We start from the raw sequence: 12728 nt of genomic DNA on the forward strand, positions 1-12728 counted from the left end.
TTAGGCTAGTACAATCCTCAGAAATACAGTGTGAGCCGTGTACGTAGTTTTACATTTTCTAGTAGCCACATCAAAAAAAGTAAAAAGAAGCAAGTGAAATTAACTTTGATTATAGATTTTAGTTAACCCAATACAATAATATATATTATTGTAATACTTCAAATTATAGCCAATACAAAAATTATTAATGAGGCTTTCTTTTTTTTTTTTTTTCAAGACGGAGTCTTACTCTGTTGCCCAGGCTGGAGTGCACTGGCGTGATCTTGGCTCACTGCAACCTCTCCTCCCGGGTTCAAGTGATTCTCCTGCCCCAGCCTCCCAAGTAGCTGCGATTACAGGCATGCACCACCATGCCTGGCTAAGTTTTTTGTCTTTTTAGCATAGACGGGGTTTCACCATGGTGGTCAGGTCTTTAACTCCTGACCTCAAATGATCCGCCCACCTCAGCCTCCCAAAGTGCTGGGATTACAGGCATGAGCCACCGCACCCCGTCAACGAGGCATTTTACATCCTTTTTTCGGTACTTAGCATTTGGAATCCAGCATAGATTTTGTACTCTCAGTCCGTGTCAATTCAGATGAAACACATTTCAAGTGACTAACAGTCACATGTGGCTAGTAATTACTGTATTGACCAGTATACATTTAGAATATTCACATTTAATGTAATTACCAATATATTTCGGTGTCCAATTACCATCTTCTATCTGTTTTCCCTGTTCTATATTCCTTTTCAATTCTTTCCATCTCTTCTTTTGGATTACCAGTAATTTTATTAGCTTCACCTGCCCCCTTCCCTATTGGCCTGATATTTACGAATTCTTTTATTTATTTTTAGTGGCTTTTCTAATAAAGGTTAGGCTTTAGTGGCTTTCCTAATAAAGGTTAGCACTAATAAATTAGTGCTTTAACAACTCTTTCCAGTCAATGCCGAGGTCTTAGAACACTAACTCCACTTACTCCCACACAATTTTATGCTACTGTTATATATTTTAATTCTAAATATATTCTACATCATGTAAGACATTATTATTTTTTGCTGTTAATATTCATTTAGATTTGTTTTCATGTTTCTTTTTTTTTTTTTTTTTGAGATGGAGTCTTGCTCTATCGCCCAGGCTGGAGCGCAGGGGCACAATCTTGGCTCATTGCAACCTCTGCCTCCCAGGTCCAAGCCATTCTCCTGCCTCAGTCTCCCAAGTAGCTGGTATTTCAGGCATGCACCACCACGCCCAGCTGATTTTTTGTATTTTTAGTAGAGATGGGGTTTCACTATGTTGGCCAGGCTGGTTGTGAACTCCTGACGTCAAGTGATCCACCTGCCTCGGCCTCCCAAAGTGCTGGGATTTCAGGTGTGAGCCACCGTGTCCGGCCCATGTTTAATTTTCTTTGCTCTTCAAATCTTCTGCATCTCCTAATCTCTACCGGAGGTGGTCCGCCTTCTGCCTGACGTATACTAATTTCCACCGGACGTGGACCGCCTTCTGCCTGACGTATACTAATTTCCACCGGACGTGGACTCTGCCTTCTGCCTGACGTATACTAATTTCCACCGGACGTGGACCGCCTTCTGCCTGACGTATACTAATTTCCACCGGACGTGGACCGCCTTCTGCCTGACGTATACTAATTTCCACCGGACGTGGACTCTGCCTTCTGCCTGACGTATATTAATTTCCACGGGACGTGGACTCTGCCTTCTGCCTGACGTATACTAATTTCCACCGGACGTGGACCGCCTTCTGCCTGACGTATACTAATTTCCACCGGACGTGGACTCTGCCTTCTGCCTGACGTATATTAATTTCCACCGGACGTGGACTCTGCCTTCTGCCTGACGTATACTAATTTCCACCGGACGTGGACTCTGCCTTCTGCCTGACGTATACTAATTTCCACCGGACGTGGACTCTGCCTTCTGCCTGACGTATATTAATTTCCACCGGACGTGGACTCTGCCTTCTGCCTGACGTATACTAATTTCCACCGGACGTGGACTCTGCCTTCTGCCTGACGTATATTAATTTCCACCGGACGTGGACTCTGCCTTCTGCCTGACGTATACTAATTTCCACCGGACGTGGACTCTGCCTTCTGCCTGACGTATATTAATTTCCACGGGACGTGGACTCTGCCTTCTGCCTGACGTATACTAATTTCCACCGGACGTGGACTCTGCCTTCTGCCTGACGTATACTAATTTCCACCGGACGTGGACTCTGCCTTCTGCCTGACGTATATTAATTTCCACCGGACGTGGACTCTGCCTTCTGCCTGACGTATACTAATTTCCACCGGACGTGGACTCTGCCTTCTGCCTGACGTATATTAATTTCCACCGGACGTGGACTCTGCCTTCTGCCTGACGTATACTAATTTCCACCGGATGTGGACTCTGCCTTCTGCCTGACGTATACTAATTTCCACCGGACGTGGACTCTGCCTTCTGCCTGACGTATACTAATTTCCACCGGATGTGGACTGCCTTCTGCCTGACGTTTTAGTCAAGGTCTGCTGGTGACACATTTTCTGTGTTTGACTGTCAGAGAAGATATTTTGCCTTTTTTAAAAAGAAACAAAACAGAACAAAACAAAAAAAGATCTCACTGTAACACCCAGGCTTGAGTGCAACGGCACCATTACTGCCCACTGCAGCCTCAACCTCCTGGGCTCAAGTGATCCACCCTGGCTGATATTTTACCTTTATTGTTGAGGCATTATACTGGATAAATAATTCTAGATTTAATATTAGAACTCTGAAGCTGGCATTCCACTCTAACATTACTCTTCCCCTGACTTACTTTTTGAAACGGGCACTAGAATGCCTGCCCAATCTACCTCACAGTGTTATCATCAGGCTCCAGTAATAGAAGGGGGATATAAAGGCATTTTTCAACTACAATGTACCATATTAAAACACAACAAATTAATAGATTAGTTGGAATAAAAGACTATCCAGGACAAAAGTTACACATTAAAGAGGATCTTGCTTGCTAAGAATTGAAAACAAATTGTTTCGAGTTCTTAAACATCCCATTATTTGTATCAATCAAACTTAGTTTCACATTTCTACTTCAAACAAGGAGAGTTACAATTCTTCAGATAATTCGTCTTGTCTTCCAACAAAGTAAACAATGAGTCAATTTATGAATTGGGGTTTTCAACCTGCTAACCAAACCACAAACTCATATCTGCACTATATGATGAGGAATCATGGGTTTTATGATATTTTAAAATGTCCATTTACTTGTAAAATGTTTCAGCAATTATTTTTCTTCTCATTCAGCTACATGGAACACTCAGAACAGTTACAGATGTGGATAATTTTACGGGTCAGTTTTGATTAGCATGGAAACCAAGGAACAACAGGTAAGGCTGTGATATTCTCCAATAAAATTTCTAATAGAATCGGTAATCTTCAGTTTTCCTTCAATCTGTAAAACCTTTAAAATTTTTTCTTTCTTTTTTTTTTTTTTTTTTTTTTTTTGGAGACAGAGCCTTGCTCTGTCACCCAGGCTGGAGTGCAGTGGTGCGCTCTCGGCTTAATGCAACCTCCACCTCCCAGGTTCAACAGATTCTCATGCCTCTGCCTCCTGACTAGCTGGGACTACAGGTACACGCCACCACACCTGATTAATTTTGTACTTTTTTTTTTAGTAGAGACAGGGTTTCCCCATGTTGGCCAGCTGGTCTTGAACTCCTGGCCTCAAGTGATCCACCCGCCTCGGCCTCCCAAAATGCTGAGATTACAGGCATCAGCCATCGTGCCCAGCCTTTTTTTTTTTCTTTTCAATAGAGACGAGGTCTCATTATGTTGCCCAGGCTGGTCTCAAACTCCTGAGCTCAAGTGATCCTCCCACCTGGGTCTCCCAAAGTGGTGGGATTACAGGTGTGAACTACCATGCCAAGCCAATAACCTGTCTTCATAAGTACCCTTTTAACTATTCATTTTTCATATAACGATAGCAATAAGTTAGGGAACCACAGTAGCTCAAATTAAAAAATAAAAGGTATCCCTTCAAACTTCTAAATGTCCAATAATTTTTTAAAAGTTAAGATATTTAATGTCATTGAATAAAAACTTTAAAATTGCAATTACTCTCTGGACCTCATCTTCCAAACCTGTAGTTTAAGACAGCAATCTGGCTATGACATGTTCCATTACTGGTGCCAGGGCTGATTTTACAGATCTAGTTGGTTAGGTAGGTGTTCCTTTCCTCTTTCACCACTTCTTATGCATACTTCCGCCAACATACACACCACCAAAATACTGTTAGCTCACTTTCAGATGTATGAGTGGTTTTGCTTCTTAATGTAAAACCTTTTACTCTTCATGTTTTCAATCACTATTTATCAATGGTCTTCCACAGAACAAGCAGGTCATTTGTGGTCTGCAGAAAGTTTAACTGGCCTTTAAGTATGTTTACATATTTTTTAAAAATAAACCTTAACATCTAGAAAACATAAAATAAATAAAACACATCAAATTTCTATTTGTTTGTGTATTATATGTATGTATTTTATGTGTATAGCCTGTTGATTTAAAATGAGAAGCACTACACATCTTAAAAGACCTAAATAATATATCCGAATTTCTTAAGAAGAATAACTTGTATCGTTCTTTACACAGTCTTTGAGAGTTGTGCCACTGGAGGAGGCCTAAGGCACAGGAGCACTCAGCACACTTGAAAACTGCCATTGTCACAGTGCCTCTATATTCCTGTCTCTGAAACACTTTATGAAAAGCTGGAAAATAAGAGCTACACCGTTGACCCTGCTTATAAAACCTAGTAAATATCATATGTAAGTAGATATATCATATATAAGTATAAAACCTAGTAAATATCATATATAAGCAACTGAAAACAGAACACTTTTATGGTTAATTTGACAAATATGTTTGATGTTAATCTCTGCACATTTGGCATGGTAGATTTTATGACCTTCAAGTACACAGCAAAATTTAAAAGAGAAAAATTAAGTATAACCAACCAAACTTGCTTAATTACATATAAATACCACTAGGTAAGTCAAGAAAACCTAAAACAATCAGTTGTTATACTTGAGATGCCAAATCTTCATGTAAGTAAGTGGATCACAGTTGTTATTTACTCTAGAAAAAGGCCATACAGAGGTCAACTGAAGACATGATGCCCAGTCAAGCTGACACATGATATGTAATGATAAGGGGCATATAATATCTAAAAGCGGTTTCTTAAGTTATGATTCAATCACAAATGTCCATGTTCAGGCTGCTGACAAGTCTGGGAACTATTATTAAATGCTGAATCACCATTCTTTCTTTACTATTTTTAAATAAATACAGATATGTGTCAACCATTCAGTTTTTAAAAAATAACAGTCTGGACACAGTGGCTTATTTCTGTAATCCCAACACTCTGGGAGGCCAAAGCAGGAGGCTCACTTGAGCCCAGGGGTTCAAAACCAAGCTGAACAACACAGCAAGACCCCATCTCTGCAAAAAATTTAAAAATGAGCGAAGTGTGGTGGCATACACCTGTAGTCCCAGCTACTCATGAGGCAGAGGCTGCAGTGAGCCATGATCCCACCACTGCACTCTAGCCTGGGCGACAGAGTGAGACCATCTCTTCAGGGGGGGAAAAAAAAAGAAGAAATAGTAACTCTTGAAAAAAAACAAGTACTGCATAAAACGCTGCCTTACCTTCATGACATCTCTATACGACCGAATAGCTGAGATTTTCCTCTTTTCATCTTCTTCATCTTCCGGGCCTTCTTCTGCAGCCTCATAGCCCTCATCGTTGCTGCCATCAGCTTCTACCGTGTTGGCCATGCGATCGATGAGCTGCTCTAGGGGAGGGCTTAATTCCCTTTCTTCATTTTCCTTCAAACCATAGTCCAGTGCTTTATAAATAATAATTCCCAAAGATTCAATGACCTAGAAACATTTAAAAAAGTGGTTAGTGGAGATGACTGAAGAGCTTTCTAGGACTAATTGTGAGGCATAAAATGGTTAGTATGATTTTGATTTTCCACATGTCCAAAAGGTATTTCTGAGAACAGATATAGTTATCAAAAAATATATCCTCTCAAAACTCTTATCCCAACGTTTATCTATTTAGATATTCACAGACATCCCAAGTATCTGAAAGACTGAAAACTCAGTTATGGGTAGCAATTAACTTAAGCCTAAACAACAACAAAAATCTATTATATCCACATACACACACTTCTCTAGTTCCATTCAATCACTGAAAACACATCTCTCTCACTCGATGCAAACAAATGAGAGACCTTTTACAAACCCTGAATTTTCAAGGTAGCTCACAGATAGTTCTCCCTACCACCCACCTCCATCAACATTACTACCGGGCAAATGAACCTCATGTATCAACAGTAGATACACCGCTGTTGCATACTACCTTGACAGCTGCTCCAGACTTTGGCCAATGCAGGAAATCCCACTTTATTTCTCAATACTGCCTTTCTGCTATTAAACAAAAAAATCACATATAAAACCTTTTAATTTTATTGTTTCTCTCTCTCTCTCTCTCTCTCTCTCTCTCTCTCTCTCTCTCTCTCTCTCACTCTTGCTCTCTCTCCAAAGAACACTGGCAGCCAGCACGGTGGCTCATGCCCGTAATCCCAGCACTTTGGGAGGCTGAGGCGGGCGGATCACTTGAGGTCCGGAGTTTGAGATCAGCCTGGCCAACGTGGCCCATCCCTACTAAAAATACAAAAATTAGCTGGGTGTGGTGGCATGTGCTGGTAATCCCAGTTTCTTGGAAGGCTGAGGCAGGAGAATCGCTTGAACCTGGGGAAGCGGAGGTTGCAGTGAGCCGACACTGCACCACTGCACTTCAGCCTGGGTGGCCGAGCAAAACTCTATCTCAAAAACAACAACAACAACAACAACAGGCAATGAAGCCAAAGAATTAAAATTAAATCCTGACTTTTACAACACTAGCCAGCTGCCTCAGGGCAAATCATTTTAGTGATGACTTTTCTCATCTGTTAAACGGGGATGTCAATGATACCTACATTTACTAAGATTCTGCCAAGACTATGCATGGAAGTACCTGGTACAGTATCTGACTTATTACAGGGACTCAATAATGTGCTCACTGCCCTCTCCTTCCTTCAGCCCACTCTTTTCCAATGTTTATCAGTTACTCCCAAAATAAATACATAAAATCGTTCATTTTCATTATTTCATTTATAGCTGGTAATACCACATTTTAAAAAAAGTGCATCACGAATAAAAAATAAAGTCATAAGTTTCTAACAAGTTAAACATAAGAGAATCATTGACTGTAGCCCTTAAAAGCACTCACACATTCAAAATTTTCTACAAAAATTCAAAAATTCTCTACAAAATCTGAAATCTACTTTACCAATGAAATAATATTTTCTCAATCCTAGCATTCAAAATGAATATTATGCTTAAAAATTCTTAACTTCTAAGTGTTTAAACAATACTGTTTAAAAATATTTCTTACTGAAAATATGTAATATTTTCACTGGTTTTAATGGTCTGACCTGGCACTGTAGCCATTCTTTTCTTTTCTTTTTTTTTTTTTCTTCTTTTGAGACAAGGTCTCACTGTCACCTGGGCTGGACTGCAGTGGTACAATTACGGCTCACTGCAGCTTCAACCTCCTTGGGCTGAGGTGATCCTCCCACATCAGACTCCCTAGTAGCTGGGAAAACAGGTACACACCACGAGGCCTGGCTAATTTTTTTTGTAATTTTTTTAGAGACAGGGTTTCACCATGTTGTCGAAGCTGGTCTCGAACTCCTGGACTTAAGCAATCGGCCTGCCTCGGCCTCTCAAAGTGCTAGGATTACAGGAATGAGCCACCATGCACTGTTTTCTACTACAAGAATGAATTTAAACAATGGATCTTCTAAGTTCCAAGGCAATTGACTACTTTATTCATCCCTCCTGGCAGAGTCCCAGGACAACCCCAAATTTGTCCACCAGCCTGTTCAGGAGAAGGTACCATTTCAGTGCTTCCCTGACACAGGGTACACATTGCTCTCATAGCATGTACCATTCTCACCACAGGCAGGTGCTGCTTAGGGCAAGGATTTTAACTTTCAAAGATGGCAAAGCCTAACACTGTGGTGGGCATTAGGAAAAAACTTGTTAAACTGAACCTAGAGCAGTCACTTTAACAATCAGAGCATCCTACTAATGAAAGTCTCAGAAATAAAAAAGTTAGATTACATTCTGTATACAACTTTTTAAGGCTGAGAAGGTCTTGTTGCAATTATTCCCAGTGAGAAATCACAATTAACTGAGTTTTACATGATTGGATGACTCTAACCATCTATATAACCCTATCCTTCTTTTTTTGTTTTGCTTTTTTTGGTATGTTTTTGTTGCTTTTTGTTTTTTTTGAGACAGAGTCTTGCTCTGTCGCCAGGCTGGAGTGCAGTGGTGTGATCTCAGCTCACTGCAATCTCCACCTCCTGGGTTCAAGCGATTCCTCTGCCTCAGCCTCTTGAGTAGCTGGCAGTACAGGTGTGCACCACCACGCCGGGGCACTTTTTTGTATTTTAATAGAGACGGGGTTTCACCACATTGGCCAGGATGGTCTCGATCTCCTCACCTCGTGATCTACCCAGCCTCGGCCTCCCTCCCAGAGTGCTGCGATTACATGTGTGAGCTACTGTGCCCAGCCAACCCTACCCTTCTTCCTAGGGAGGGGGGAAAACCCTCTTGTATAACCCTATCCCTCCCTCTAGAGCTGGGGGGAGAAAAATCACAAAACCATTGCAAATATCAAAACCAGCAACGGCTTCCAACCATAGCAAAGACCCAAGAATCACTCAGCAAGCTTGCTCTTTTCTCTACTCAGTTACTTTGCCTACAGGAGTGGATCCATTCTTCAAGAATTCATTTTATATCATCTTTCTCTTTAATCCAACACTCTTTTCTACCTCTCTAGGGCTCAGCTCCAAATAAAACAATCATTTTCCCACTTTCAAATGTACAAACTTACAGGAATCTATACTTATTTGTACTTCCTTCCTTTCACAGTGGAGGAGTAGGTTTTCCATTCTAGTGTAAAGGTCAGCCCCACTCTCCTAACCCCTCATACCCTCCAGTGCAATCTCATTTCTGTGCTCCCTTTACAAGCAAACCTCCCGAAAAGGCGGTAGCAATGCTCATGGTAGCAATGATGATCTTATGAGGCTGGAGAAGAAGGCCTGGAAGATGAAGATGAAAAGAGAAAAATCTCAGCTATTCGTTTATACAGAATCATGAAGGTAAGACAGCAGTTTATGTAGTGTTTGTTTTTCTCAAGAGTTGTTATTTCTTCTTCTTTTTTTTTTTTCTAGAGAGACAGGATCTCGCTCTGTCACCCAGGCTAGAGTGCAATGGTGCGATCACAGCTCACTGCAGTCTCTGCCTCCTGAGTAGCTGGGACTACTGGTGTATGCCACCACATCTGGCTAATTTTTAAATTTTTTGCAGAGATGGGGTCTTACTATGTTACTCAGGCTAGTTTCGAACTCCTGGGCTCGAGCAATCCTCCTGCCTTGGTCTCCCAAAGTGCTAGGATTACAGACATGAGCCACTATCTGTAACGAGCCCATCTCTCCTTTCTCTCCTTCCATTCACTGTTTAATTCATTTCCATCTAATGTCTTTCCTTCTGAAACCACTGAAACACAAATACTAAAGTCACAAACACTCTGGATTCTAGATTTTCTCTCAACAATTACTTCTCAATCTGTCTATAGATCCTTCCTCCTACAACTGTTTAATTGATGGAGTTCTTCAGAGCTCATGCACTCTACTTGCTTCCACAATCTCTTGCAAAGTGCTCTTATACACAGCCAATGCTATAAATACAGTATGTATTCTGATCTTTCCTTAACTTATATTACTAATCTACGGTTTGTCTCTGGGATGCAGGCAATATATCATATGGTCTACTTAATACTTCCATGTGAATAATAAGCACCTCAGACCATAATGTTTGTTTATGGTCTACTTTCTCCACTAAAATGTAAGTTCCAAGAGGCCTTGGATCTTGTCTATTTTGTTCACAGTATGTTATACAGTACTTTGGTTGATAGCAGATACTAAATATCTCATAATTAAATTGATAAGATGCTTTATAACAGTAATACATCTACTTCTGAGTTCCTTTTTGTATATATAAAATAAAATATGTAGTAGCAATCTTTTCAAAAAGTTATAGAATTTTATTCTTAAAAGTCTGGGTTGTGGCCAGGCACGGTGGCTCACGCCTGTAATCCCAGCACTTCGGGAGGCCGAGGCGGGCGGATCATGAGGTCGGGAGATTGAGACCATCCTGGCTAACACGGTGAAACCCCATCTCTACTAAAAATACAAACACAAAATTAGCCAGGCGTTGTGAGGGGCGCCTGTAGTCCCAGCTACTTGGGAGGCTGAGGCGGGAGAATGGCGTGAACCCGGGAGGCGGAGCTTGCAGTGAGCAAAGATCACGCCACTGCACTCCAGCCTGGGCGACATCTCAGACTCCATCTGAGACTCCATCTCAGGAAAAAAAAAAATCTGGATTGGGAGAGAATAGATGGCTTTATTGATCATCAGCCCTGCAGGAACACCAAATTTAACAACTATCACAAAAAAGGCACCTTCATAAGAACCAGAAATCAGTACCCGGTTTTAACTTCAGATCACTGAAAGATGCACCAAAGAGGGAAGGAAAGACAGTCTTGAATTGCTGACGCCACCCCTCCCCCACCTCCTGGCCTCGGCCATGGGCCGCAGAGAGAGAATCTATGTGCTTGGGAGAAGAAAAGCACAGCAATTGTGAGACTTTGCACCGAATTCAGTGTTGTCCTGTCACAGGGGAAAGTAAATCGGGCTGAGGCCAATGCCCACTTACAAAGGGAACATTTAGACCAGCCCTAGCCAGAGAGGAATCGCCCAAACGCCTATCCCAGTAGTGGGAACTTGAGTTCTGGCAAGCCTTACCACTGTGAGCTTAAGTGCTCTGGGGCTCTCAACGAACTTGAAAGGCACTCTAAGCCACAAGGACTGCAACTCCTGGCAAGTCCTGGTGCTGAGCTGGGCTCAGAGCCAGTGGACTTGTGTGGTACGTGACCTACTGAGACACCAGCCAGGACGGCTAAAAGAGTGCTTGCACTACCCCTCTCCCAACGCCAGGCAGCACAGTCCGCAGCTCCGAAAGAGGCCCCTTTTTTCCACTTGAAGAGAGGAGAGGGAAGAATAAAGAGGACTATGTCTTGCATATCGGATACCAGTTTCAGCCACAGTAAGACAGAAACCACCCCTCATATCGTCTTATGCCCAATTTCTGCCTCCAAAGAAAGAAAAAGTAAAATCTAAAAGGCAGAAATGAAATCCACAAGCAGACGGCCCGGCGCCACACGCTGGGCCTGGTAGTTAAAGATCAACCCCTGACCTAATAGGTTATTTGCATTAAAAAAGCACTGTGAAGATCCCTGTCCTATTCTGTTCCCTTCTAATTACCAGTGTATGCAACCCCCAGTCACATACCCCCTGCTTGCTCAATCGATCATGACCCTCTCACACAGACCCCCTTAGAGTTGTGAGCCCTGAAAAAGGACAGGAATTGCTCACTCGGGGAGCTTGGCTCTTGAGACAGGAAGTCTTGCCGATGCTCCCGGTGGAATAAACCCCTTCCTTCTTTGGCTACTCTGTAACTGAAATTAAACATTTCATTCAACTGTGAATCTAAGTGCTAAACCACAATAGTATTAGCATATTTGTGTTGTCACCAATAGAAAACAGATCTTTTCATGTTAAATTACAGTAGTTGCAGATGTCTCAAATAATACTCATTACCACTCTAAAATTAATTGCATCTGCCAATATCATGTAATTTAAGGTACATATGAAGAAGCATATACATAAAACTATATTATAATTTTATTGTGGTAACTATATTTTAGTATAGTTTATTTTATAATCTTAGAAGTTGTGCTGTATGCATTTAAAGACATTAGGCTATGTGTGGTGGCTCATGCCTGTAATCCCAGCACGTTGGGAGGCAGAAGCAGAAGGATCACTTGAGCCCAGAAGTTCAAGACCAGCCTGGGCAACACAGTGAGACCCTGTCTCTACAAAATTTTTTTAAAAACTAGCCAGGCATTGCGGGTAGGGGGTGGGAGAGCATCAGGAAAAATAGCTAATGCATGCTGGGCCTAATACCTAGGTAATGGGTTGATGGGTGCAGCAAACCACCATGGCACATGTTTACCTATGTAACAAACCTCCACATCCTGCACGTGTATCCTGGAACATAAAATAATAAAATAAAACAAAAAAATACATAAAATAAAATGTTAGGAAAATAAAATCAATTTAGTCAGGTGTTGGTGGCCTGTGGTCCTAGCCACTCTGGAGGCTGAGATGGGAGGATCGCTTGAGCCCAGGAGGTCAAGGCTCTAGTGAGCCGTGATTACACCACTGCAGTGCAGCCTGAGTGACAGAGTGAGATCATGTCTCAAAAACAAAACAAATACATTATTATGAGAGGAAATTAATAGGTTTCATCAGAATACTAAAGAGGTCACTAGTACAAACAAGGTTATAAATCTCTGATGTTAGAACATTTTAGTGGATGAAAACGTGGGTAGGATATAGAGTCATCGCCATCCTTCTTGTTTCTCTTGCTCTCCCATTGATAAGAAAGAATAAATCAAACTGAATGCAGGTTTTCTGGTTACAAAAAGAAAACTTTGTAAACTTAACTGGGAT

At 41.6% G+C, this 12728-nt stretch overlaps 1 protein-coding gene across 7 annotated transcripts in view; it reads right to left on the reverse strand.

Moving 5' to 3' along the window:
* The window catches only part of SPIRE1 (spire type actin nucleation factor 1), a 191690-nt gene that overhangs the window by 92102 nt on the left and 86860 nt on the right, over nucleotides 1-12728 (reverse strand). For all 7 annotated transcript variants that reach the window (XM_037982988.2, XM_037982990.2, XM_037982989.2 and 4 more), the window contains one exon: nucleotides 5683-5916. In XM_037982988.2, the coding sequence (XP_037838916.1) occupies nucleotides 5683-5916 (234 nt within the window). The remainder of the gene's footprint in view (nucleotides 1-5682; nucleotides 5917-12728) is intronic.

Source organism: Chlorocebus sabaeus, chromosome 18, assembly GCF_047675955.1.
Source record: "Chlorocebus sabaeus isolate Y175 chromosome 18, mChlSab1.0.hap1, whole genome shotgun sequence".
NCBI lineage: Eukaryota > Metazoa > Chordata > Mammalia > Primates > Cercopithecidae > Chlorocebus > Chlorocebus sabaeus.